Genomic DNA, 27,887 nt, shown 5'->3' on the forward strand with positions numbered 1-27,887 from the left:
GCAGCCTGAGAGGAATGGAGGGCCAGGCTGAGCAGTGCAGAGAAACCTGGGGGGAGCGGGTTGGGTCATTAGGAGTGGCTGCTGCCGGCAACGGATGGGGCGGGAACGACCTGGAGACCTGCTAGATGAGGCCAAGAAAGTAATGCAGCATGGAGGTCACTGATGGGCTGGGATTCACGTAGGGACAGAGGTGAGAAATGAGGCGGCTAGAAAGATTGGAGGCCTCCCTCACTGAGGAGGAAAGAAAATGGTGATGAAAATGGGAGGGTAGGAGGCAGGGAGTCCAAGGGGATGGGATTTTAGCCTCTTCCCAAGAGCTGATGGTGAAGTCTGATGTACTGGCCTGTCTAAAGGACTCGGGCAGAGAGAACTAGTTCTGCAGGCACGAGCAGGTGTCACGGATCATGGATATTTTAAGAACAGGCGCAAGCCTGCACGTGCGACGGGGAGGGTCCACGGAAACGGAAGGTCACAGGTGCGCGTGAAGAGGCTTAGCGTGGGACGCGGGGTTTCTTCCCCTTGAAGCCAGAAGGGGAGCCACATGTCACAAAATCGCCTTGTTTAGATGCGGATGTTGAGAGCCATTGAGTTTATTCCACGAGACCTGAATGAGGCAGGAGGAGACCCGGGACCTTGGCCATAGCCTGGGAATGGAGGGAACGGGGAGTTCTTATTGGAAACGAAGGGGGTCACCCTCGAGCAGCGAGAAGCCTCGAGGCGCGGTGCAGGCCACGGCGGGCAGGCTGCAAACCTTCCCTCCAAGTCCCTCCTTGCCCGGTGGGTCCCTCGCTCGCCGCCGGCTCCCTGCGCCGGAAGCGCCCCTGCGGCCCCACTAGACCCATTTAGGGCTTTCGAAGACCTCACTGGCCAAGAGGCCGTGAGGATGCAGAGGGTCAACCAGACACTCAGCCCCTGAAGCCTCACGCTTGGCGCCTCCTGGGCTTGTTTCTTAAGAATGGCTGCCAGAGATCCCCGGTTCACCCTCCTCCTTCTCAGCTTCCTTCTCCCCGGGGGAAACCTCCCCGGAACCCTGCCCAGGGCTCCAGGTGGCTGCCACTATCCCGGTTGCTTGCTTGCTTGTTGGGGTGGGGGTGGGGGGGAGCGGGGGGCTTCCTCGCCTCCTGGTGCCCAGCTGGGGCTTTCCGAATCCAGGCAGCAGGAGCCCGGCCGCCGCCGCCTTCATCTGGAAAGAGTTAAGCCTGCTTGCAGATGGATAAGATGCCCGAGGACGGCTGTGCCCCCCACCCCGCCCCCACACCTCGGTTCCCCGAGCCCCGAGGGGTGCAGCTCGGCCCGGGCGTCCCGGCCGGCGGGGCGCACGTGCTGCCAGGGGCCCAGGCGGCGTCCGCGCTGCGGGGTCTGCCCGCGGAGCGGGGGGTGGGCGGGGGGCTTTCGGCCAGTGAACTCGGCCCAGGGCTGCGGATACTGCGCGAGACACTCTCCCTTTCGCGTTCCCAGCGGCTAGTCGCGTGGGTCCCGGCGGGTGCGCGGGGGACGCAGAAGGGGAGGAGCCGGAGAGCCCCGGGAGGAGGGGGCCCGTCGGCCCCGCCCCCGTCCCGCCCCCCGCGGCCGGAGCCGGGGCTGCAGCCAGGCGCGCCGGAGCCTGCGAGCCCGCGAGGCAGCGAGCGGCGGCCGCGGCCTCCCCTGCTTGCGGTGACCCCCGTCGATCCCGGGGCCCGCGCCCCCCCTGGGGCAGGGATGCATCATGGCCACGCTGGCCTGCCGGGTGCAGTTCTTGGACGATACGGACCCTTTCAACAGCACCAACTTCCCCGAGCCCAGCCGGCCGCCGCTGTTCACGTTCCGCGAGGACCTCGCGCTCGGCACCCAGCTGGCCGGGGTCCACCGATTGCTGCGGGCGCCGCACAAGGTACGGCCGGGCGGGAGGCGCGGGGGGAGGGGGGGCGGGCTGGGCCCCCTGGGCGCAGCTCCTGCTGCGGGGCGCGCCGGGGTCGGGGCCCCGCGGGCGAGCTGAGCTGGGTGCGGCCGGGGGACAAGCGCCCAAGGGCAGACCTCCCCTCTCCCCGTTAGGCAGAGGGGTCCGGGCGCGCGCCGGCTGGCTCGGGATCGCCCGGGCCGGAGAGGAAGACCGCCCAGCGTTCCGGCCCAGAGCGGGGGCGGGCAAGGCCGAACAGGTGCGGCGCCGACCGGAGGCGGGATGCAGAGGGTTCCCCGCGCCGCGCCGCGCCGTTAGCTCGGCCGGGTGGGCTGGGTGGGCTCGGACGCCGGCAGTCGGTCCCCGCACTCGGGCGGGAGGGCGCAGAGCTGCGCGCGGAAAGAACCCGGGTTCCGGGGACTCTGGTCTTTTTGAGGAGAGCCCCGAGCGACGCCTGGGACAAGACCTTTCCGACTTCTGGGGCCGCTGCAGGCGGCAGCGCGACCCTCGCGATAAAGCACGCTTCCTGGGGACGCCTCTCCTTCCTCCCCCGGGGGCGCCGCGGAGGACGCCGCCCGCGCGCAGCGATCGCGTTCAGAGCAGCCCCCTTTTTCTTAGAAGAAGCAGGTGGTCTTGGGGGGAGTAGTGGCCGTGGGAGGAGGAGCGGGGGCGCCGAGGGGCGGCCCGCGCGCACAAAGCCCGAAATGAGTGTCCCCTGGGAAGAATGGCTTGGGTTTTTTTTTTTCTTTTTTCTTTTTTAACTCTTTGCGGGACAGGCATGTTGCAAAGAGCTGGGCACTGAAAGCCAACCATTTAGTTTACCCAGGAGAACCCTTCCTCCCACTTAAATAGAGTGACTGCATCTTGAATTACTTTTCTGGTACTCCCCGCCCCACTTAGGGTTCATATCAAAGCTCGCAGATGATTTATTCTTTGAGGATCAACAACTGATAAATATTTGGAAAAGATAACACTTGATGACAAAAAGAACAAAATTGATTTTTAAAAATTCCTTAGGTTTCTGTATGATGTCCACCTGCCTTGGAAGAAGAGAGGGAGGTTGATGTGGAAACCGGTGAACTTTGGCAGTGGTGTCTGTTGGTAGTGTATCACGGCTCCCCCTTCCCCTCCCCCAGCCCCTACTACTTAATGAGTAACCTGTCTTCAGGAATGAGGAGTAGGGCAATTCTGTTTCCTTTCTCTGTGTTGGTGCAGGATGGATAGTCCCGGGAACCCCTGTGGCCATGAAAGGTTGGGTTGGGAGATGGGGTGACAGAAAGATGTCTTGTGGATTCAGCTTATCAGGATCACTTTGTCAGTTACTTTAGGAGGTTCTTCTCAATCAATGGATTCAGTTAAAAATCTTTGCAGGGCTTCTTCAGCATCATGGTTATTTCATTCATTATGGTCTCTGATTATAGTGATCCTTTGTTGAAACCGCAGAAGACTCATAATTGTGGTCCTGTGACCTTGAAGTGGTTTCCTTGGATTTCAAACCCAGGGTTGACCTTTCAAGCTGGAAACTGACATACATTTTTATGTTTCCATGGACGAGCCCGGTAGCCTGCTCTAGTGTTCCTGGTCTGGTAGGAGATTCCGATGCCTCAGCGTTACGCTGTCCCCCGCCCCCACCCCCTGGGAAGCCACAGCACAGCTGCTGCACTGGCTCCCAGCAATGACCCTTATGGAATAAATGGAACCTGAAGATGTCCCACAGAGACCCTTGATCCCTTGCCTTGGGGGGCCTGGCCATCCTCAGTCTCAGAGTCTGTTGCCTGAAGACCCCTGTCATACCATCAGATGTGTGGCATCATTGTTCACATCTAGAGCCGACTGAGTGGCTGGTTGTATTAGCCAGGGTTTCTATAAAGCAGAATTCAGGGCATTTCTGCGCCCAGGTGCGCATTACTATTGTAAAATGCTGGTTAATTTCCAGCAGGAAATCTGCCAGGTTGAATGATCCATCTGTGATAGACAGAGCTAATGAGTTTTGAGTGCTTGGTATGTAGGTGTATGCTCTACTAGGGATGTCAGCGCGGGATCTCTTTTCATATTACACGTTATCTGTGAAGTGCAGACTTTTACTGGACCTGTTTGATGGATGAGGAAACTGAGGCTGAGAACAGTTGAGTAACCTAGTTTCTCTGCTAGGAGCTGGGAGCTGATATTGAAACCTGGTCTGTGTGACTTGAGACCCCACTGTTGTTCTGCTCCCTGGACCAGTCATTTGGCCAACTCTGCATCTACTCTGGCTTCCATTCCATTAACTTGGGGAGTTCCCGACTCAGTTTTTTAGGCCAGGTACTTTTTGGCCTGGGGCAAGTGAATGTTACTAGCTTGAGTAAGAGCACTGAGACAGAATTGCTGACCTGGTAGAGTTCACAGCCAGAGGGGGAAACAAATCGTTACCAACCTGGCTATGAATTAGCTAACGGTGAGGGAGTGGGCATGCCCCTGCCATGGGTCTCCTTGAGCCCAGCCTGGCAGGAAGAGAGTTTCTGGGGCAGGGGACATTCTGGGTGGTGAGAGGGGAGAAGTGTGACGGAAACTCTTAGCATCCTCAGCCATCTGACCTGGGGGTGCAGACTTTTGCTTGAAGTAGATGGCACACACAGAAAAGCGTGCAGGCCCTGAGTGAGCAGCTGGATGAAATTTCACTAAGTGGACACACCTGTGTAACAATCGCTCAGTCTTGTCTGACTCTTTGCGACCCTATGGACTGTAGCCCACCAGGCTCCTCTGTCAATGGGATTCTCCAGGCAAGAATACTGGAGTGGGTTGCCATTTCCTTCTCCAAAAGACCCTCCAGAGGGTCTTAATTTGTAAAGCTCCCCTAGGGAGTCTCTGTGCTGGGAACCTCTGAACTGGTTTACCCCTCACGTCCATCCCAGACCAAACTTGAGCCTATGTATCTTTTCCTAACCTTGGGAAGTATGTATAAATTTATCTATCATTTGCTGACTCCATTCGAAATTAGTTGTTCATTTAAACCATTGACTTGGACAGAAACAACACATTGTTCTTATAATGTTTTATCTTTTTTTTTTCCCCAAGCTGCTAGACTGAAGCTCCCCCCCTACCCCCCACCGAGCTTTTTATAGTAGTTCCTTGAGGATGGTTAAACAAATGATTAGTCTGATAACAAAAAGGTCAGTATAGAGAACAGGTACCTTATTTTCACCGGGGAGATGTTTATTCTGGTGGTTATATATTTTATCTGGACAATGTGAGGCCTTTTGTTTTCAAATGCTGCATGAAAAGGTGTTTATTTCTGGTTTAGTGCCTTAAAAAGAATTGTGATTATAGGACTTCTAATTTAGAAAAAACTGTGCAGTAGAATTAACAGAATCATGGACCTTTCAAAGCATGAATGTATTTGGATTGATTGGTGCTAAAGGCAAAGACTCTAAGGATTCTTATTTATTTTTGAGAGGCAAACTGAAATTGTAGAATATTACAAAAAAGTGCTAACTAGCGTGTGTGTCAATATGGCAATTATGACCTAGTAATTTAATTCAGGAAATGTTTCCATGGCTGCTGCGGACTAGAAAGTAGAGAATAATAGCTCCCAGGTTCTGGCCACTTGCCTGCACCAAGCACTGTCCCAGACATGCATCCTCCTGCCAATCCTGAGACCACCCCATGGGTCAGGCACTGTGACGGTTGCATCTCAAAGCCGAAGAGCCAAAGCAAAAAAAAGTCAGCGGGCCATGTGAGTGGGAAGTTCCAGAACTGGCATTTGGCACCAGGTCCACGCCCTTAATGACTCTGCTTTTGTGTCTTGAGTTTCCTCCTTCCAGGCAGCCCGCCCACATTTCAGAGTTCCATCCTCTCATTGGATTAGCCTGGACGGAGCCCTGTTCATTCCTTTCTCACTGCCTTTCTTTTTGTGGTTCCCTTGCTGCCTCAGCTACACCACCTGTAAGACAGCTGATTGCTGTGAGGATTGGAACCTTGGTCCTCCGCATGTGGGCTGGGTGTCACCTGGGCTCTTAGAAATACACTCTCAGGCCTTCCCAGTCCTGCAGAGTCAAAATGTGTTTTCCCAAGATGCATCAAAGATTTCTGTGCACACTGCAGTCTGGGCAGCGGGGACTAGAGGTCATTTAGGTCAGACTCAGTACAGGGCTCAGAGGGTTCTCCACTCGTCCCCTGTTCACACATACCTGTCTTGAGGGTAAAGACCTGGCTGCCCAGTTCTCCAGGGTTCTCCCTGAGGCTGAGCAGCACTAAGGCTAAGCATGCACTGAGTTGATTGATGGGCGTCAGTTTTAGAACACAAATCCACTGGTATTACTGCTCTAATGAATTTCCACCTTAATCCTCTTAAGGGACACATCTGTTTGTTACATTACATTAAGATTTTTTAAAGATGAGGTCATTAGTGAAGTTGGCCAGTGTGTTGTGTCACATAGCATCTTAGGACAAAACTGTTTGAGAATGCCGTATGAACAGCTATGAGCATCTCGAAGCAGGGTTGACTCCCAGTCTACCGTAATTAGCTCAGTTGGTTGGAGCTGGGCTGTTGAGATCAGGCTCTTGGGATTGAACCCTTTATGGGTCAGCTGGCTTTGCGCCATGCACGGCGACAGACTGCATTGGGAACCCAGTTGGATGTCCAGCGGGTGCAGTCATGGCTCCCTGCCAGGGTCTGGGTGGGGGTGGTCTGGCAGAAATCTTTGGGGGTGAAGGGCTAACATATAAAGGGCTTGCTCTAGGCACTGTTCAGTGAGACTTGGCGTTACAACCCCATTGATGTCACAAGAATTCGTGCAGACCGACAGTGGTGTCCCCAGTTAACAGATGAGGAAACTGAGGCCCAGGGGGCTTAGGCAGGTTGTCTAAGGTCATGCTGCTTTTAAGTGGAGGAGCTGGGGTTTAAGGTCAGGTCTTTTTTTACTCCAGAGCCTGTAGCCAACTGTGTCCCATTATTAGAAAACCAGCGGAGCACATGCGCTCCGTGCTGGGGGAGGGGAGGGGGAAGGGGGCTGCCTGTCACAGGCGGTGACTTAAGTCAGTGAGCTCTGCTAAGTCCTTCCAGTGAAGAAGCTCTTGGGAGTCTGTGCCTTTTGCCCTCGGAGTCCAACCTGCTTCCCTCTGGAAAACAGTACTGCCTTTGCCCTCCTCCTCCAGACTCTGAAATGTTCATCTTTAATGGTGGCAGATTTAAAACTGATGAACATGCTGAGACCAACTCAGGAGCACTCCCAACCCCCAACTCTAGCCTGCTTTCCCCTCCATGGTTTATTTCTCTCTGAAGTGTCCCTGGAACCTTCCCGTCCTCAGATGGAGGACAGTCACCTCTCCTGCAGCCTCCACACTGTGCCACCTGCAGCCGACGCCCCGTTGCCTGTGGCCAGCTCAGGAGTGTCCTGGCTTTAAACCTAGTTTTCCAACCTGAGTGGCTGGTTCCATGGCTGTGGGGCATTTCCAGTCTTGAGTTTGTCAGCATCTGTCGTTTACGGAGGCAATCAGACTGCTTTTTGTTTTGTTTTGTTGTTTTAGCTATTTTATTGGGATATGTTTCTGTGCCTTGTTCTGAACTAAGTAAGAAAGAATGGGGGAAATTGTTACAGTGAATGTTAAACCTCACCACAGGGATGTAATCGCCAAAATCCAGATTGTGGGAAATTATAGTTTCTCTAACAAATAAATAGTAAAGGAGAAGATGGAGATGGAAGGAAACCTTAGATTAAAAGAGATTTAAGAGATATATCCACCAGTTGCAATGTGTGGCTCTAACTCTAAATTCAAACAAACACATTACAAACAAATATTTGAGACCATTGGGGAAACCTGAATAGTGCCTTCTTGATATTAAAAATTATTATGGATATATGGGTGAGTCATTATACTATTTTCTGTACTTTTTCATATATTTAACTTTTTTTTTTTTAAATAAAAGAGATAAGAAAACTAGGTTATGGGTTCTAAGGTTCCCTTTGGGTTCACAGTCCTTTCATTAAGTGTCACTGTGTGTCCTAAGTGTGTTTGCTATGACTGAGATGGCCAATAAGCAAATTTTTTCATAGTGCCTCTACTGATATTTAAGCCCAGTGTTCCCATCCTTGACCCGCTACTGCTCTATCTGTAGTTTTATTAAATGAAAGGAAAGGAAAGTGAAGTCACTCGTGTTTACTATAAAGTGTGCTACATCTTGGGCACCTGGCTTTCAACCCTCCTGACCCCCGTGAGGGGACTTCCGCCTGGTCCTCTGACGTCATCACGCAGGCTGCACGCAGCTGGAGGGATGTGAGTGCTGGACCCGCGGGGAAGCAGCAGACTGACCGCCAACTGAGAGGCACAGTCTCCACTGCCTCCGTGACTTCTGTCTTGTCCACAGCTTCAGCGGGGGTTTCTGGGCTCCCTGATCCCCTAAGTAGTGCATTCTTGGGCTAACACCCTCCCTCCGCCCCACTGTCTTACTCACCCTAGTTTATAGCAAGTCTTGATGGAGTGAGGTAGATGTTCTCTCCTTGCCTGGGAACCTGGCCATTAACAGGAAACAGTGAAAGGTTAGAGATGGGGTCCGTTCATTGGGTTTTAATGGAGGGAACAGTGTAGGAATCAGGCCTGTGTGACCTGCTAAGGAGGAAAGGGTCAGAGGCCCTTCTCTCCTCCAAACCTCCCTCAGCACCCCCTGCCATTCAGGGTCACCCAGGCCCTTGAGGGGCTGGCCTGCTGCTCCCTGAGGTCTGGTTGCTTGGTTTGTTTCATGGTCTGCTTGGTTTACTGGTCTAGCCCTAGAGCTTGGAACAGTGCCTGGCACATTGTGCGTGTAGAGTAAATAGCTGTTGAATGAGTGAATTATCAAAGGCATTAGAGTCGAAGGGGAAAAAGAGGGGTCTCCTCACTCCAGTCGTGTCCACGCAGAAGTCCCTTCTGTGAAGCCTCTGGTCAGACATGTTCTAGCTGCTTCTCCTTGTGTGATAGAGAGCAGTTGGCTCCCTCCCTTCAATGGTGGCCTTTCTCCATTTTAAAAAACATTATTTATTTTTTAATTGAAAGATAATTGCTTTACAGAATTGGGTTGTTTTCTGTCAAAGCTCAACATGAATCAGCCATAGGTATATGTATGTTCTCTCCCTCTCGAACCTCCCTCTCATCTCCCTCCCCATCCCACTCCTCTGGTGGTGGTTTAATCACCAAATCGTGTCCTACTCTTGTGACCCCAAGAACCAGGCTCTTCTGTCCATGGGCTTTCCCAGGCAAGAATATTGGAGTGGGTTGCCATTTCCTTCTCCACTGGATCTTCCCAACCCAGGGATCGAACCAGAGTCTCCTGCATTGCAGGCAGATTATTTACCCTGAGCCACCTGGGAAGCCCCTAGGTTGATACAGAGTCCCTGTTTGAGTTCCCTGAGACATACAGCAAATTCCCATTGGTTATCTATTTTACATATGGTAATGTAAGTTTCTCCATTTTTGAACTTAGTTTATTAGAATTTATTCTTTATTTGTCCTGATTTTCACCTGAAAGGTGGATCCTCATATCCCCACAGATGGGGATGAAAGTGGATCTGGATCATTAATTGCCTGAGTGAGTCCAAGAGGATGGAAATAGGATGGATAAGGCAAAAGAACCATGACCTCAGGGTTTGGTAAGTAGAGTGACCTGCGACCTGCAGATAGTGCTGGAAGGAGTTACGGAAAGTGTGTATACTTTTCCCAGTGATGACAGAAGTAGAAAGCTGCTTTCTTTTTGTGTTAAAGCTGAGTTGTGTGGATTGTTTTTATTACTCAAATCAATATGTATATCTTGATATGTGTATGTCTGGTACCCTGAGGCATCTTCACACTTGCAATTCCATTTTGCTGTTTGTGTGGAATCAGGGAGACATTGCTGGGGAGAGGCTCCAGCTAACAAAGCTAGATTCAAGGAGGGGAAGGCCAGGGAGCAAAGAGTCTGTCCTTATGAAACAAACAAACATCTGTTCCCATCGCAGAATGAGCATGTGTATGTATTTTGAGACCATAGGAAAAAAAAAAGCACACTGAAGATATAGAAATCACATTTCTTACCACCCGAAGGGAACTATTCTTAACATTTTCTACCAGAATTAAAATACAGCATTATATCTGCATACTTTCCCAAGTCACTAAATATTCTTGGAGTGTATCATCTTTAATGCATGTACCATGGCCCATATCAGCATTGCTCCCATACTCTGTGAGGGAAAAGTCTCTGTTTTCTTCAGTGTTTACTTGTCCTGTTTATTTCTTCAATGTTAAGTCGCTTTAGTTGTGTCCGACTCTTTGAGACCCTATGGACTCTAACCTGCCAGGCTCCTCTGTCTATGGGATTCTCCAGGCAAGAATACTGGAGTGGGTTGTCATGCCCTCTTACAGGGGATCTTTCCCACCCAGGGACTGAATCCGTGTCCCTTATATCTCCTACACTGGCAAGTAGGTTCTTTATTACTAGTGCCACCTTGGAAGTCTTCCTTTTCTGGTAAGGGCACTAATCCCATCAGGGGGGTCCTACCCTCATGACCTTATTTAAACCTAATTACTGCCCAAAGCCCCTAATAGCATCACATTGAGGAGTAGGGCCTCAACATATTGCAGAGACACATTCACTTCATGACAGCCAACACGAGTTATAAAATTGTACATATGGAAATGTAGGTAAGAAATGTTTAAGATGGAATGAGTAGCTTCCTTCTCCCAGACCTGCTCACTGCACCCCTTCTGCGTCTCCTTCTTTGGAAACACCCTGAGAACTGCTTGTCAACCTCAGGTCCTCTAACCTATGCCGTCCCTTGCTTTCCGTTCCCTGGTCATCTGGGCTCTCATCTGGACTCCCGGCTCTGGATACAGGTGTTCTGATCTACCCCCAAGCCTGCTTTCTCTGCCGCCGCCTCCTTCTTGCTGGTGGTTCCCCACTGTTATCAGGGTAAAGTCGCAGCTTGTTACAGGACACCCAGGCCTCTCTGGGACCTGGCCTCCTGTCTGGCACTCCCACTGACTGGCCTTCCCTCCCCATCCCTCCTGAGTCCTGGCTGTGCTGAAATGCTTGCAGTTTCACAAAGAGACTGCCCTGGCTGGTGGTTCAAGCCCATAACTCTCCCCCGTCTGCCCCTCCACCCTCCAGCCTGGAGGAAGACCATGTCTTCGGGTCACCTCTGCTGCCTTTCCCGGCCCCCTCCCCATGTTCTGGGCAGGCTGTGCCCCTCGCCCCCTCCCACCTGTGACGCTCTGGTTCTTCATCCCTTCTCACCATCTCCCCACCAGCTATAAACCCTCAGTAGCGGAAAGTGCATTTCAACTCCCCACTCAGCTCAGAGTTCCTCGAACAGTGCCTGATACACAATAAGCCCCAATAAAAGAACCAAAGAAGGTTAAGTGAAAAAAGTGCAGGATATATTTATATACATGATGACTCCAACAGGAGGACCTTCAAGAAGCAATGTCCTCAAGTCTTTATCAGGTTCCTAATCTCCAGACATGATTTGCATGTTATAATTTCTTTCACTAACTCTGGTGAGGTATAATCAGCTCTTCAGAGCCTCAAAATCTTATTTTTTGGCCTCTTCCACACCAAGCCCAGGCCATGCTCTGAGGCAGGAAGCCTGGGGTTGGCCAGAGAAGGCCCACTGTCAGTCAGCGTCATTTCTTGTTGCGTTGGCAGGGGTGGGTGTGTGCTCCAGGGCCCTCCTGGGTGGGGGTCGTGAGGTCTGCTCCCTGGGGCCAGGCTGGAGGCCTGCAGGGCCAGGTGGGGGAGCACTGCCTCATGCCGGTTTTCCTGTTTGTTGCTGAGCCTTCCTGGTTGACTGCTACTGTCCAGGCTGGGCGTGGGGAGGGCGAGGAGAGTTGTGAGCTGGTGTGTGTGTCTGGGGCCGGGGGTGGAGGCAGAGGTGGCCACAGTGAGTGGTGGGAATTCCGAGCAGAGGGTGGATCTAGGAGACTGGAGGGGTGTCCGCAGAGTCCAGCCACCCTTCTTGCTCCCGGGGGAGATTCAGCCCTTTGCCAACCACGGTGGCTATGGGGAGATTTTATTTCAGGGGATGGCACTCACCTAAGAGGGATCTATTACCCTTTCTCAGGATCAGATCGTAGCTGCAGCTGCCTGAGAGCCTGGCTGGCTTCAGATCGCAGCTTCCATAAATCACCAACCCCTCTGGCTTCTGCACGACCAGGGAGTTTCTCAGTGGCTGGTGTCTGAGTGCCCCATGCCTGGAGGTGACGAGGCCCGTCTAGTCCTCCTGGGGTCCCCCATTCAGGTTCAGCAGGGCTGGGTGTCTGGGGGCAGGGAAAAGAGAGCAGCTGGGTACCCTGTCCAGAACAATAGTCACGGATATGAGCGGTTTTTTGTTCCCAGAATTGGGTGCATTTTTGTGGACGGTGATTCATCCCTGAATACGCCAGGAGCAGAACCACGGCGTGTCTGTACAGTTCATAAGGCACTGGGACGCAGGCTCGCCTGGCTGGTCCTCACACAGCTCTGCAGGAGGGGGAGATGGGCTATGCAGGCCCTGTCTCCAAGTTGGGAAAACTAAAGTCATGTTGCTTTCAGGACCGACACTCAAAGATGGCTAGAGCTCACATACATGTCTTCTGACTTCAGGCTCACTATGGAGTGAACACAACTGGGGGGATATTTCTGCTGAGTTCATAGACCTCACAGGTAACCACTTGGTGATTATTATTATATATATATATTTTTGAGAGCTGAGGAGCAGGCGGGACTGAGTGGGAAGCTTTATTCTATCGATGCCACTGATCCCAGCACATGATAATTATCTCCTTTATTGTGGTTCTTGGTTGGAGAAATAAGTCAGAAAAGTGAAACAGCCTCTAAAAGCAGCATGTGACTCATGTCTAAGTGTGATGTAGGCAGCCTGGCCTGTAGAAACGTCAGAAGTGGGAAAACTCCGTGTGGACCGCACAGTCCAGAAAGCCTCCTGGAGAGAGTGGTGGGGTGTGAGTGGGTGAAAGGAAACGGGAAGGCCGTCCACGCAGGTGAGAAGCAGATGGGAGGCGTGTGGAGATCAGGTGCAGATGGCTCTGGGTGAGTGAGAAGGGCCTGCTAGCTGTGGGCCACAGGCTGGGCTGGTACTGGCTATGAGCACAAGACTGAGAAGTTACGTCCTTTCCGTGTAGTGGAAACATGAAGGGAAAGAAAGGGAACAGGAGGAAAAACCAGAAATTGGGGAAGGAAATGATTACAGAGAAAAATCGAGGGCACGGAGAAACAGGGTAAGGAAGACAGAGTAGGCTAGTCGGGCAGTGACCGCAAAGTCACCCTGTGACAAATGCCTGGGAGGACGAAGAACTCGGGGGGACCTGGCTGGGCCCTGGGGCAGGGTCTCCCAAAGCCCACAGCCACGTCACCGCTGATTCCTGCTGGTCTGAGGAGCTCGCCAGCGAGGCTTCAGGTATGACCCTTTCTCCCACCTTCCTCACTTTCATGGGTGTCTGCTCAGTGTCAGACTCTGTTGGGGCCAATTCAGGCACCAAAGTGAGTGAAACAAGGGTGGGTGAAGTGGCTGGGCCCCAGTTCCAGCCCGCTCCCTCTCCTCACACTTTTGAATGTAGCATCTCCCTTTCGGGGCTGTTGTGAACAAAACCAAAAATGGATCCTGCTATTGCGTGTCCCTGGGGTCTGTGACTTGGCCTTCGTGGTCTCCAGCCCTAGTGCCCTGTGGGCCTGGGCAGGCTGTGCTTCTGTTTCCCTGGACGACCCCTGTCCCCGCTCCTTCGTCTCCCCTGCCTCCCCTGCTGCCACAGAGACAAAGCAGAACCTTCATCCGCAGCTCCTGCCCCCATTAGCCTGTCTGCCTCTCTCCATGTGCCCCCTCCTTCCCAACAGGGCAGCTGTGTCCCCTCTCCTGGCTGGGCCAGGCCCCTTTCCTCTGGATCTTCGACCCCTGCTTCCCTCTGGGATCCCTTCTTTAGCCTTGCGATGGACTAACACCTCCTTCATCCAGTATTCCACCCTGTCTTCCTGTCTTCTACCTCCTCCAACCCAAGTGTCTTTCGAGCTTGTCTGAGCCCCTCTGTCTGGTTCCCTCGCCACCAGCCCAGCCACAGCGCCCTTGCCGTGGCATGTGTGGGCTCAGTCGTGTGTGTCTCTCTGCGACCCCAAGAACTGTAGCCCGCCTGGCTCTTCTGTCCATGGAATTCTCCTGGCCTGGGTTGTCATTTCCTTCTCCAGGGGATCTTCCCGACCCAGAGATTGAACCCAGGTCTCCTGCAGCTCCTACACTGGCAGGTGATTCTTTTACCACTTTCCGCCACCTTGTCACTCGTGCCCAGACACCTTCCAGCCGTTCTCTTGCTTAATCTCTAAGCAGCACTTGCTGTTTCTGAGCATCTCCCTGAGGAATGCTCGCTGTCCCAAGTGTGATGGTGAGCCATCCACCTTGCCTGTGTTCTTCAAGCTTTCTGTTCCCTCCTGGCCTCAGCTCTGTCCCAGGACCAGTACTTCTTGCAGTTTACCTCCTTTCCTGGGTGGCTTCCAGGGCTTTCTGACAACCCCCTCGTTGGCATCTGGGACCCCATGCTGTCTCTCTGGTCCTGAGTCCAGCTCCCCAGCTGCCCTGGACAGTTCCTTTTGGGTGTCCTGGAGACGTCGAATGCACACTGTGTCCACGTGGGATCGTGATATCTTTCCCCAGACCTGTCCTGCCTCAGTGAGGAACATCACTGTCCGACCATCTGCCCAAACCTAGAACCGCCCCCCCCCCCCCCCCCATCTCTTGGCCGTCACAGTCTGGTGATTCTGGCCCTTCTCTTCCCATTCCATGGATAGTTCTTGGCTATAGAAAGTGCTCAGTAGAGGGTGAAATGGATGAAGAATAGACACGATGGTATATGAGGAAATATCTGTCAAATAGCAGTTGTCCATGGCTGTGAACACATCACTCCAAAGCACAGAAGCACTCTAAAGTTGCTTACAACATTTTTATTATTGCTCATGATTTCCTTGGACCAGGAATTTCGGGGCAACTCTGAGCACTTTTGGCTCAGGGTCTCTTATGAGGCTGCAGTGAGGTGATGGTGGGGCCCAGGACCATCTCAGAGCCTCTTCAGTTTGGTGTCCAAACCAGGAAGATGCAAATAACTGGGAGTTCCTTGGGCATCTCTCTATGTCTCTGGTCTCTCTACCAGATATCTTTAGCATGGCTGCTTCCAGATAGCTAGACTTCTTATATGGCCATTCAGGGCTCTAAAGAGTGAGGACCAGGATCAGGTGATGTTGTATCACTTTTCCTAACCATTACTCTCCTTGCACTGTACTCCTTAGAATCAAGTTGCCAAGCCTGGCCCATGTTCAAGGGCCAGGGAACTAGATACCATTGTTTTCTGGGAGAAGTGTCAAAGAATTTGTGAACTTTTGAAAAAGAAATCTATATGCAGTGAAATTCATTTTTATTTTTGATGTTCAGTCCTGTGAATTTTAATATACCTATAGGCTTTTTAATTGAAGTATAATTGACTTATGGTATTTTAGTCATTTCAAGTGTAGAGTATTGTGATTTAATACATTTTTGGAGGTTATGCACCAGAACAAGCGTGAAGTGAAGTAAAGTGAAGTCGCTCAGTCATGTCCAACTCTTTGCAACCCCATGGACTATAGCCTACCAGGATCCTCAGTCCATGGGATTTTCCAGGCAAGAATACTGGAGCGGGTTGCCATTTCCTTCTCCAGGGGATCTTCCTGACCCAGGGATTGAACCCAGGTCTTCAGCATTGTAGGCAGACACTTTACTGTCTGAGCTACCAGGGAAGCTAGAACAAGCATAAATTCTTGTAACTACCGCAGGATACAGAGCAGTTCCAGCAACGTGGAGGATTTCCTAGGCCTTCCCCTTTGTAGTCAGACACCCCCTTACCCCATCCCTGGTAAATAGGGATCCGTTCTCTCCTTATAGCTTTGCTCTTTCCCAGAAAGCCATCCGTAGAAATAAAATCATTTGTATGTAACCTTTAGAGACTGGCTTACCTCACTCTGCACAGTACCCCTGTGATCCATCTAAGGTGCCTCGGTGGCTCCTTCCTTTTTCTTGCTGAGTGAGGTTCCATTGTATGGATGAACCAGTTTTGGCTCAGTGATAAAGAATCCGCCTGCAATGCGGGAGACCCAGGAGACGCAGGTTCCGTCCATGGGTTGGGAAGGTCCCCTGGTGGAGGGCAGGGCAGTCCACTTCAGGATTCTTGCCTGGAGAATCCCATGGACAGAGAAGCCCGGTGGGTACAGTCCACGGGGCCGCAGAGAGTCGGACACGATTAGAGCAACTGAGCACGCATGCACGTTTGTTTATCCTTCCACTTGTTCAAGGGTATCTGTGTGGTGTCCAGGTTTTGGTGGTTACAAATAAAGCCGCTCTATGCATTTGATCTGGAGGCTGATCTCTTTGCTTCTTTAAGTCATACCACCTTTTCTGCTCTACTGATTTGGGTGGAGATTTTATGGGAACATAAATTTTCATTTTGCTAGGATAAATCCCTAGAATTGGGATGACTTTTTGGCAGAGGTTTACCTTGCTCTATCCTTAGCAGGACTGTCAGGAGGTTTTTACTTCTTGGGCAAATTACCCTTGGTCAGAAGAATTTGTTATTCGAGTCTTTGGACTTCAGAGTATAATTACTTTTGAAAACACTGCCCACAGAAAGGACCATTCATTTAAAAGTCGCTTACAGTTATTCTTTATTTTTAAGGCTTCAAGGCCCTACCATGGCTGCATCGGGGTGTCCCCCCCCCCAGCCTGGTTCCCCTGAGGGCTGACGTCACCCTGCATTCACGCCACACTCTCATCCTGCAACTCTACAAAGGGGCGATGACCCCATGAAGCACAAATCACCCAAAATTCCGCAGTTGGCAAAATACCATAAATAAATGAAGAGCAGCCTTGGAGAATGTTAGCATATGAAAACTGCACTTTGATCACAGAGTGTAGAGATGAAGTAAGCAGAAATGGGGGCAGGGTAGGCAACTGAGGGTGTGCGTCTCTTCCTCTGAAAGTCAGAGACCAGGCCTGAGGTGAGGGAGGTGGCCGGGAACCATGGGAGGGGTGGCATATTGAAGTTCAGAGGCAATAATATGAAAGATCCAGTTTTTGAATGACTTTGACCTCTTTACCAAGGGAATGCTTCATGTCCAGAAGGTCGCTAAGATCTCACGATGTCCTTCATCTGAGCTTTCTGGTCACCCCATTTGTGCTTGGCTGGATGAAACTCCCAGCCCGGGAGCCTGCCTGAAATACACAGAGCCCCCTTCTCGGCTCCTCTTCCATTCTTCTGTGTTCCCTGGGAATACCTACCTTTTCAAGGGCACTAGAGTATGCAAATTAGGCCAAGGACCTAAAGGGAAGAGTTCTATGTGGTTCTTCAGGTACCTTTAGGAACCGAAGATGTCGCTATGTGCATCCTTTAGGAAAAGGAAGTTCAGTGTGAAATTTGTGCCTGACCTGTGCAGCAGTCTTTTACTCACCTCGCATAGATGTGAGTTCTTGCTCTTTGTCAGGTTCTCTGCAGTGTATTTGGAAGTCAAAGAAGAATAAAGCATGGGCCATGCTGTCAAGAACGCATAGGCCATGATGGCAACAGGCTGGCCTGGTGTCCTAACCGTAGGTACCACTTTACTGCTATGAAAAGTGCATTCAGAGCTCCAGACAGCCAAGTCATGGTGAACTTACACCCGTCAACTCCTGGGTATAAGTTGGGGACTTTGCTTATGCAGGAAGTTGTGATTTGGCCTTGATTTAGGCGAGTTTCATTAGAGCCCTTTGGTTGTGCCGAGATGTTGAGGACGTCATCAGCATCATAGCTGCCCCCCCTGAGAAATCAGCCCTCCTCTTTCTTCTCCAGCCTTGGGACTTTTCCTGGTCTCTGTCCATTTCCTTGGCCACTCAAGAGCTCTGCATTCCAGATTCGGCCTCTGGTGACCAAGTCTTTCTGCTCTAATGCATCTTCCTAATTCCGAGTCTCTTGGTTTCCTTGTTCACTCATTGTGTAGAATCTTTCACCAGGTTCCCTCACAGATGAAAGTGGGGGGCTTCTGCAGACGGGATGTGGGAGTTAAGGTGGATCTGGGGGCCTTGGGCACATCCCAAGATTCTGAACTTTGCTTGTAGCATTAGAGTTCATGCAGTCTTTGGGTTGGGGGCCCTGGAGATAAAAGCCCAATGCTTTTTGGGCCCCAGTGCTTTGTGGGTGCCCACATGTGCACCCCATTATTTTCTGCCCCACACCTACCTGCAGGGAGACTCCCCCAAACCCCCCATACTGTCCTGGGGAACCGGATTGGTGCTCAGCCAGGCAAAGCCCCCATCTCATCTGTCATCAGCCTGACTTTGAGAAGCAGGATCTTCTGGTGAACCACCCCCAAGGCTGTGAGCTGCCAGGCTGGCCAGTGGTGGCTGATGAGACCAGGAGTAAGAGGTAATCCTGGGCTGAGGAGCAGGAAGGAAGGGAGGTTCTTTGTGTCTGGGGCTCTGGGGTCTGTAAGCCTCTCTTCTCCCCCGACCCTTCCTTGGAGAGCCGTTGCTTTCATTTCACCAGAGCTCCTGCCTGGTCCTTGAAGCAGAACAGGCCGTTAAGTCAATGCATGCCATTCTGCAAAGTCTAAGCAGTTTAAGTTTATCATTCTGGGCAGTGATTGGTGATTGGAGTTGGCCAAAGCAGGGGCATCAGTGCAGGGCGAGGAGAGCTTTTGCCCCCCTGCACACCGAGGACCCTGCTCTCTTCCGCCTTCTCAAGCAGGTGGAGGGGATTGAGCTCCGCCACACTGAAGTTGTTCCTGGGCAGCAGTGGGATCGCTCTCATTCGACTGCCCGGGTCATGGGGGCTAAAGATCCACCTGACGGGGAGACGCTCAGCTCTGAGACCTTGTGGAGGTGTCTGTGCACATTCCATGGTGTATTTTGGTCATAATGATCCATCATTGTCGAAGGACCTTAGGTGTCATTAGCATTTTAATAGTTTCTGATCAGTTTCCACTTCTGAGGTGGCGCTGGTGTGAAAGAACATACCTGCCAATGCAGGAGACATAAAAGACCCAGGTTCAATCTCTGGGTTGGGAAGATCCCCTGGAGAAGGAAATGGCAACCCACTCCAGTATTCTTGCCTGGAGAATCCCATGGACAGAGGAGCCTGGCGGGCTACAGTCCTTTGGTCGCAAAGAGTCGGACATGATTGAACAACGAAGCACAGCACGTAGTTGATTAGCAGTGTTGTGATGCTGATTTTGGTAGCACATATACTAAAATTGGAATGATACAGAGAAGACTAGCCCAGCCCCTGTGCAAGGATAACTCACGAATTCATGAAGCTTTCCATATTTTTAATATTATCCCTGATACCTGCCACCCCAGTCTTAGTTGGTGGTGGAAGAATGGTCTCAGAACTGTTTGACTCAACTGGCCATTTAAGTTTAATAGTAAAAGCCTGGTTAATGATAACGGTGCATCATAAAATCTTCAGAAGGAAAGGAGTATGTTTTGTGGAACATTTGTTTTGTGTGTGGCAGTTTTAAGTTATTTGTTTTTAAAATCAGTACTTTAAAATGGAAACAACTTGACTGAAAGTCTGTCACAGAATTTGAGATCCATTTTAAAAAGCTTAGTGAGAAAACAAAAAAAAATATTGTGTTAGTTTCAGGTGTATTGCAACGTGATTCAGTTATGCATATACAAGTATCTATTCTTTTTCAAATTCTTTCCTCTTTTACTGTGTTTCATAATACTGAGCAGAGTTCCCTGTGCTGTATAGTAAGTCCTCAATGATTATCGATTTTAAATATTGCTGATCCTGATTGCTATGTGTTGTTTTTCCAGAATGTATAAAATTATTGCCTTCCCCTCACTTTAAATCATCTTGGAGAAGGAAATGACAACCTGCTCCAGTATTCTTGCCTGGGAAATTCCATGGATAGAGGAGCCTAGCAGGCTACATACAGTCCATGAGATCGCAAAGAGTCGGACATGACTAGTTATGCGTGCACACACACACTTTAAATCAGAGTGCTATGGCCAGCCCCTGGGTCAGGTGCAGGGGTTCATGAGAAGGTAAGGAGAAGCCAGCATCCCTTTGGGGGGCTGCCCGGTGCCCAGGAGGTGTGTGTGGTTGGTAACAGGGACCCAGTGCACGCGTGTCTCTTCCTCCTCTTTCTTGCTGTGATGCTAGGTCACTGAGGTGGGGGGGAAGGGCAGAGCCTTCCAAGAGGGTGGCAGCAATTAGGGTAGAAGGAAGACAGCAGGTATCAGGGCCCAAGGTCAGGTAAGAGGAGGGATGGATGGTGAACATGAAAGAGCAGTGGGTGGCCTGAAACTGCCTACCTTCCAGTCCAGCCCTTGGTGCCCTGAGCCAGGAGAATGGCCAAAGGGACACCCTGCTTCCTCTTGGGAGGATGACAGGGGGAGGGACATCCTAGGGAATCTCCAGGAGAGCAGTGTGTTGTGTCTGTTTTCTTCAGTGCTGAATCCCAGGTTGGCCCTCCTTGCAACGAGGTGGGGGATGGACACGGGGAGCGAGACGAGCAGAGACACGGGAGGAGCTGGGGCGGCCCTGGAGCCTGCAGAGAGGAAAGGACGGGCAGGTTCATTGGGGAGCTAGAAGGTTTGGAGTTGGGCATGTAGAGTTGAGACCGTTATGGCTCCTCACCAACCCATCTCCTGGAGGCCAGGGCCCCTTCAGGAGACTGTCTCCATCTCGTGACTGCCTCCATCTCGTGACTGCAGGGTGCCCTCCTCTGTCCAGCCTTGTCCCCTTGCATTTTCCATCTCATGTTTTATGCTTCAGCAGCCCAGCCACCTTAGTTCCTCACATTCCTCGCTGTTTCATGCTGGCCTGCCCTTGCTTTGACTTCACCCCGCCCTCTGTCCCGGCCCCCTCCTCCTGGTTGGGTCATCGCCTCCTCCTTACACAGATGGCTCTGGTACGAACTCATTCATTCATTCCACGGACCCTTATCACTGCCTGCAAAGTGTCAGATGTGACTGCTGGGTGCTGCCACCTGCCCCCACCCCCGCCTCCAGGCCACGTGGGTGCCCCTTGTGAGTGTACCTCTGATCTCTGTTCAGTCCAGTGTAATGACTTTATTTATTTATTTTTTTCAGTGTAATGATTTTAAAGCACAGGCCTTGTATCCCACAGACATATGCTTCCTATCTCTCTGCGCTTCAATTTGTATATCTATGAAATGGGAATAATAACACCTTCCTTGGGGAGGGGCCTTCAAGCCTAAAATGAAATTGTCCCTGGAAGGGACTGAGCACAGCACTTGGCTCACTCAGAGACAGGGAGGAGTCCTGAGGTTGTCTGTCTGTCTTGTAGCATCACAGGGTTGGGATTCCCTGACTGGGTCCCTTTCCTATGGGACCCAGGGAGTGGCTTCGAGAAGGAAATAGGATTTAACCAAGTCTGGAGCGCAGAGGTGGCATTAGGTGCATGGGAAAGGGGAGAGTAGGTTAGGGGTGTGGAGAGCGAGGAGTGTGAGATGAGTAGAAGCTAACTGATGAAGGGTCTGGGATGCCAGGCCCCAGTTCTGGCCTTGGTAACCAGGATTTGGTCCATCCATAGTGGGTGCTCATGATCAGTCGATTTGGGCTCAAGATCCAAGGCCTTCAGGCAAACTGAGAAAGGCAACCAGTGTATTTGAGTGTCTAGAGAAACATTTAGGATCTTGTGTGACGTAAGTGATCATTGAGGGGTAAAAGCATTTGGGGAGCGGTAGTTTCAGCACTTCCAGAATACTCTGCCAAGAGGACCCGGGGCTGGGGGTGGGCAGGAGGGATTGGAGATGCTTAAGTGGTGGAACCAGGAGGCAGGGCCTCTGCTGGTGGGATCAAGAGCTTCACTTTGCATGAAACTCTGGGAGTACTTCCTAGGGCTTCCCAGGTGGCACCATGGTAAAGAGCCTACCTGCCAATGCAGGAGACATAAGAGACATGGGTTTGATCCCTGGGTCGGGGAGATCCCCTGGAGGAGGGCATGGCAACCCACTCCAGTATTCTTGCCTGGAGAATCCCATGGACAGAGGAGCCTGGTGGGCTACAGTCCATGGGGTCGCAAAGAGTTGGCCACTACTGAAGCAACTTAGAACAGAGGCACTGGGGGTGCTAGAAGGGGTGGGTAGAGGCATTCTGATATGCCTGGGCTGTTCTCCCCCAAGCCAGCAAGGCTACATTCTATGAGTAATAAAGCATGCCAGCTCAAGTCTCCCATTATCTGCAGTCTTCCCTCGCAGAAGATCCCATCCACTGCAGACTTTTCAAGTGTCTTTGCTCATGTTAACTAGAAGAATTTGCTGGTACCCCTCAGCGCAGGACTCTGTGTTCTAAATTTTCCTTACCGTCTGTTTCGCTTGCTGCTGCCAACTCCCCGTCTTTTGTGGCCTGGGTGACTGGTGCCTGGAGAAGAGTGTGTTGAGCTGAGTTGAGAGAAGAAAGCTGGTTTGGTTAGAAGAGTCTTATTTTGGATCCTGTGGCCAACGGCCAAAGTAATTTGACGTGCCTAATTTGATATTCCTGGCCGTCCACAACCTGAATTCAGCCCGTCTTTGTCCTGCTCTGCTGTTCCCTGACACATTGATCTACCAGCTATTTCTTGCCTTTTCAGGCTCCCTCTTTAAATATCCAGAGAAGGAAATGTCAACCCACTCCAGTATTCTTGCCTGGAGAATTCCATGGACAAAGGAGTCTGGCAGGCTACAGTCCATGGGGTCACAAAGAGCCAGATACAACTAGTGACTGTCACTCACTCACTCACTATTTAAATATCCATAAGGGGAGGTCCCTGGCAGTAAATAGAGAAGTTGATTCTGGGCCTTTGTGTCCTAGTGTGTTTTCCAGACTGTATACATTTGTGAAGGTAGGTTTGGGGAGGCAGGAAAAACTTGCCTTTAGGCAGCTGTACCTGCTTGCTGAGCTGTTCTCTGACTGAGCCACACTCTGTACCAGTGACCAGCTAATCCCTTTCCTCCAAACCTTCCTAGATTGCAGGGGCTGCTCTAACATTAGTTGCAACCTCCATGAAGCCTGCTCTGCTGAGCCTGCCCAGAAGTAATCATCCTGCTGCTCGCCTTCCAAGCGATGGGTTTCTACCTTTCCCCAGTTTTCTTTCTCTTTAGATTGTGATTTGTTGTTGTCCAGTTGCTAAGTCATGTCCAGCTCTTTGTGACCCCATGGATTGCAGCATGCCAGGCTTTCCAGTCCTTCATCATCTCCCAGAGTTTGCTCAAACTCATGTTCATTGAGTTGGTGATGCCATCCAACCATCTTATCCTCTGGCACCCCCTTCTCTTCCTGTCTCAGTAATTTTGAATTCCTTTTCTTTTGGGAGAGGAGGGATGCTCACTGGTTAGGATCCTGCTTTCATAGATCTCTGTATCCCCTGAAGTGATTGCCACTGCCTCCTTTAACTCCTTTTCAGTCATTTATTTTCTTTTTACTTTTCTTTTCTTCAGATTTATAGGATTAATTTTTAAAAATGAGTTTTCCATCCTGGTTCTAGGTTTCTGGTATGTATTTTAGGAAGTGACTGAAGATGAAATCTGTAAAGATCATTTGCATTTCAAATTTAATTCCTCATGTTACTGTCTAGTCTCTAAGGTCCCCTGGCCAAAAAAAACAAAAAAAATGATTCTTAACCAGCACCCGGCTGAGAAGCTGAAAGGCTGAGTAGAACTACAGATAGTCTCATGATGCTGAGGAGATAAAAATGACAGGTTAAGTGCTTATTACAAAGGTGGAGAGATCCTGGAAATACCTCATGGTTATAAATACCTTGTTGCTTCACTCAGGAACCCCGAAGGACTGTATCCTAGGAGAACTGGCTTACTAAAAATAGGCCAACAGTTATAAAGACTGAAACCCAACCTCAAATTAGCTGACCAGAATAGACCAAGTTTACAAAGATTGAAACCAAACCTTGAATCAGCTCAACCACTGATTGGATTAAGATAATCTGTTCCTGATCTAGTTGCCTGCCACAAACTAAAGAAAATCATGTAACAACATCTAGCTCCTTTGCAGTTTTAAATATATTTATATAAAGCATTCATCATTTAGTTAAAAAAATATAAGACATATAAACAGGCAGGATCAAGAGAAGAAAAAGATGCTCAAAACAGACCCACAGGTGATACACATACTGTAATTATCTGATAGACTTTAATGTCAGTGATTAATAGATTCAAGAAAGAAAATGACAAGATGGAGATTTTGATCAGAGAACTAGAATCTACTTATATATAAAAAATCAGATAGAAATCCTGGAACTGAAATAGTCAGTGATATTAAGCATGCTTGTGAGCTAAGTTGCTTCAGTCATGCTTGACTGTGACCCTGTGGACTGTAGCCCGCCAGGCTTTACTGTCCATGGGGTTCTGCACTGGTGGGTTTAAACAGTGGCATAGACTCAGCTGTAGGGAGGTTTAGTGATCTATAATAGAAGACAAGTGAGTAGAAATATCCTGCCTAAAACAGGGAGAGAAGAAAAGATGAAAAGTAAAGGAAATGTCCACCAAAGCTAAATGATACATAATGAAAAGGCCTAACACACATGTAATTGAAATCCCAGAAAAATAATGGAAGAAGCAAAATTCCAGGAGATATTAACAGAATTTTCTGAAAACAATGAAATATATCAAACCACAAACTAAAGGAGTACTGTAAACCCCAAGCAAGAGAATATAAACAAAAAAGAAATTTGTCAGTAATATTTCTGAAAACCAAAGACAAAAATGAAATCTGAAAGCAGCCCAAGAAAAAAGACATAATTACCTTTGAAGAAAGAACAGGAAGACTAAACTGTCCTCAACTGTAATGATGGACTCCAGAAGACAAGTATATCTTGGAACTGTTGAAGTTTTTATATCTAGATTTCCCTCAGAGACAAAGGTGAAAGAAAATCTAGACAAGTAGAGACTGAATTTACTGTCAGCAGATACACCCTAAAATACTAAAAGTAGTTCTTCAGAAGGAGGCATATGACCCCAGATAGAGGTGTGGATATGTAGAAGGGAATGAAAATCAGTGGGTAGGTAAACATATGAGTAAATCTAAATGAACTACTGACTGTACAGATGTCTCATGGGATTAAAGTACATGTAAAAACAATGGGAAGGTGTTAGTAAATTGTAAGTCAAGGATGGTGTTTACATGATACCCTTAAAATAATAGTAAAATAATATTAATTAACCTAATAGAGAAGGAGATATTTAAAAATAGAAGATTAATCTAGAAGAAGTTGAAAATTGAAATAATTGAGAGAAGAAGGGACATTAAACATAAAGGACAAATAGAAAGCAAATATAACATAGATTTAAATCCAGATCTATCAGTAATTATATTAAATGAAACTGGACTAAATATTCCAATTAAAACTCTGAAGTCATGCAATTTAATTAAAAAATGCAGCAAAATCATATTAAATGCTACTTGGAAAAAGATGTTAAATATAGAAATATAGGAAAACTGATAGTAAATGAATGTAAGAAAAATATACCAAGCAAAAAAGGTGATATTGGAAATGACACAAGGTAGACCGTAAGATAGACTTCCCACGTGGCTCAGTGGTAAGCAATCCACCTGCCAATGCAGGAGATGCAAGTTTAATGCCTAGGTCAGGAAAATCCCCGGAGGAGGAAGTGGCAACCCACTCCAGTATTCTTGCCTGGAGAATTCCATGGACAAAGGAGTCTGGAAGGCTACAGTCCATGGAATTGCAAAGAGTTGGACACGACTTAGTGAGTATGAGACTTTAAGACAGAAAACACTTCTAGTTAAAAAGAGGGGCAGTTCATCAGGGAGATACCAGAAAACCTATTTGTTTGCATCTAGTTATAGAATGTATAAAATTGCAAGAAAAAAATAGACAAATTTATAATTAGAGTGGATTTTAGCATGCTGTTAGTAACAGATTGTAGAAGCTGACAAAAAATATGTACAGCTATAGAAGATTGGAATCAGTTCAGCTGCTCAGTCGTGGCTGACTCTTTGCAACCCCATAGACTGCAGCATGCCAGGCTTCCCTGTTTGTTACCAACTCCTGGAGCTTACTCAAACTCATGTCCATTGATTCGGTGGTGCCAACCAACCATCTCATCCTATCATCCCCTTCTCCTCCCGCCTTCAGTCTTTCCCAGCATCAGGGTCTTTTCCAATGAGTCAGTTCTTCCCATCAGGTGGCCAAAGTATTGGAGTTTCAGCTTCAGCATCAGTCCTTCCAATGAATATTCAGGACTGATTTCCTTTAGGATTGACAGGTTGCCTCTTCTTGCAGTCCAGGGGACTTTCAAGAGTCTTCTCCAAAACCACAGTTCAAAAGCATCAATTCTTTGATGCTCAGCTTTCTTTATAGTTCAACTCTCACATCCATACATGACTACCAGGAAGACCATAGCTTTGACTAGATGGACCTTTGTTGGCAAAGTAATGTCTCTGCTTTTCAGTATGCTGTCTAGGTTGGTCATAACTTTTCTTCCAAAGAGCAACTGTCTTTTAATTTCATGGCTGCAGTCACCATCTGGAGTGATTTTGGAGCCGCAAAAAAGAAAGTCTCTCACTGTTTCCATTGTTTCCCCATCTATTTGCCACGAAGTGATGGGTCTGGATGTCATGATCTTAGTTTTCTGAATATTGAGTTTTAAGCCAGCTAGTCAAGAGGCTCTTTAGCTCTTCTTCACTTTCTGCCATAAGTGTGGTGTCATCTGCATATCTGAGGTTACTGATATTTCTCCTGGCAATCTTGATTCCAGCTTGTGCTTCATCCAGCTGGGCATTTTGCATGATGTGCTCTGCATAGAAGTTAAATAAGCACGGTGACAATATACAGCCTTGACATACTCCTTTCCCGATTTGGAACCAGTCTGTTGTTCCATGTCCAGTTCTAACTGTTGCTTCTTGATCTGCATACAGATTTCTCAGGAGGTAGGTCAGGTGGTCTGGTATTCCCATCCCTTTTAGAATTTTCCATGGTTTGTTGTGATCCACACAGTCAAAGGCTTTGGTGTAGTCAGTAAAGCGGAAGTAGATGTTTTTCTGGAATTCTCTTGCTTTTTCAATGATCCAACAGATGTTGGCAATTTGATCTCTGGTTCCTCTGCATTTTCTAAATCCAGCTTGAACATCTGGAAGTTCACAGTTCACATACTGTTGAAGCCTGGCTTGGAGAATTTTGAGCATTACTTGCTAGCGTGTGAGATGAGTGCAATTGTGCAGTAGTTTGAACATTGTTTGGCATTGCCTTTCTTTGGGATTGGAATGAAAACTGACCTTTTCCAGTCCTGTGGCCACTGCTGAGTTTTCCAAGATTGGAATACTAATAACCAAAATATCCTAACTGCTTATATAGACCACTACACCCAAGGATTGTGGAATAAACGTTCTTTACAAGTGTACATGGCACAAAATTTAGTATATTCAGGTCTTAAAGAAATTTATTCTGTAAATTAAGCCCTTCCTATAAAGAAATCTCAGTCTCACATGTCTTTAATAGTGAATTTGCCAAATATTTAGAGAAGTAGGACCAATCTTATACCGAGTTCTCTGGAGAATGGAAAAAGAGTTAAACATTTCCCTGTTCATTTTATGAGACTTGCATAACCTTGTACCCCAGACCTGACAAAGACATTACAAGAAAGAAAAACTGCCTTAGTCAGTCTCTTTTACAAGTGAAGATATAAATCTAAGCAAAATATTGGCAAAATAAGTTCAACAGTATATTCAAATGATAGGCTTCCCTGGTGGCTCAATTAGTAATCTACCTGCAATGCAGGATACCTGGGTTCGATCCCTGGGTTAGGAAGCTCCCCTGGAGGATGGCATGGCCGTCCACTCCAGTATTCTTTCCTGGAGAATCCCATGGACAGAGGAGCCTGGCAGGTTATAGTCCATGTGGTGGCAAAGAGTCGGATACAACTAAGCGGCTAAATACACATATTCAAACAATCAGACAGAGCACCAAACCAGATTCAGTCTAGGAATGAAATATTTGGTTTAATATTAAAGTGTATTGTTATTAAATATCCTAACAGGCTGAAAGAGAAAAATAATTTGCTCACAAT

General features: G+C 49.0%; 1 protein-coding gene and 1 non-coding gene across 7 annotated transcripts in view; both read left to right on the forward strand.

Annotated features, from left to right (window-relative positions):
- Positions 1-1,532: 1,532 nt before the first annotated feature.
- The window catches only part of FHOD3 (formin homology 2 domain containing 3), a 515,377-nt gene continuing 489,022 nt past the window's right edge, over positions 1,533-27,887 (forward strand). For 3 of the 6 annotated variants that reach the window (XM_070452863.1, XM_070452865.1, XM_070452864.1), the window contains exon 1: positions 1,533-1,870. In XM_070452863.1, the coding sequence (XP_070308964.1) occupies positions 1,706-1,870 (165 nt within the window). In that variant the 5' untranslated portion in view covers positions 1,533-1,705. The remainder of the gene's footprint in view (positions 1,871-27,887) is intronic. The other 3 variants (XM_070452866.1, XM_070452867.1, XM_070452868.1) reach the window with 2 other exon arrangements.
- LOC139030491 (U6 spliceosomal RNA) lies at positions 19,059-19,165 on the forward strand. The gene has a single exon (XR_011482856.1). It is a non-coding gene; the product is annotated as a U6 spliceosomal RNA (small nuclear RNA).

Source organism: Odocoileus virginianus, chromosome 22 (genome assembly GCF_023699985.2).
Source record: "Odocoileus virginianus isolate 20LAN1187 ecotype Illinois chromosome 22, Ovbor_1.2, whole genome shotgun sequence".
NCBI classification, from domain to species: domain Eukaryota; kingdom Metazoa; phylum Chordata; class Mammalia; order Artiodactyla; family Cervidae; genus Odocoileus; species Odocoileus virginianus.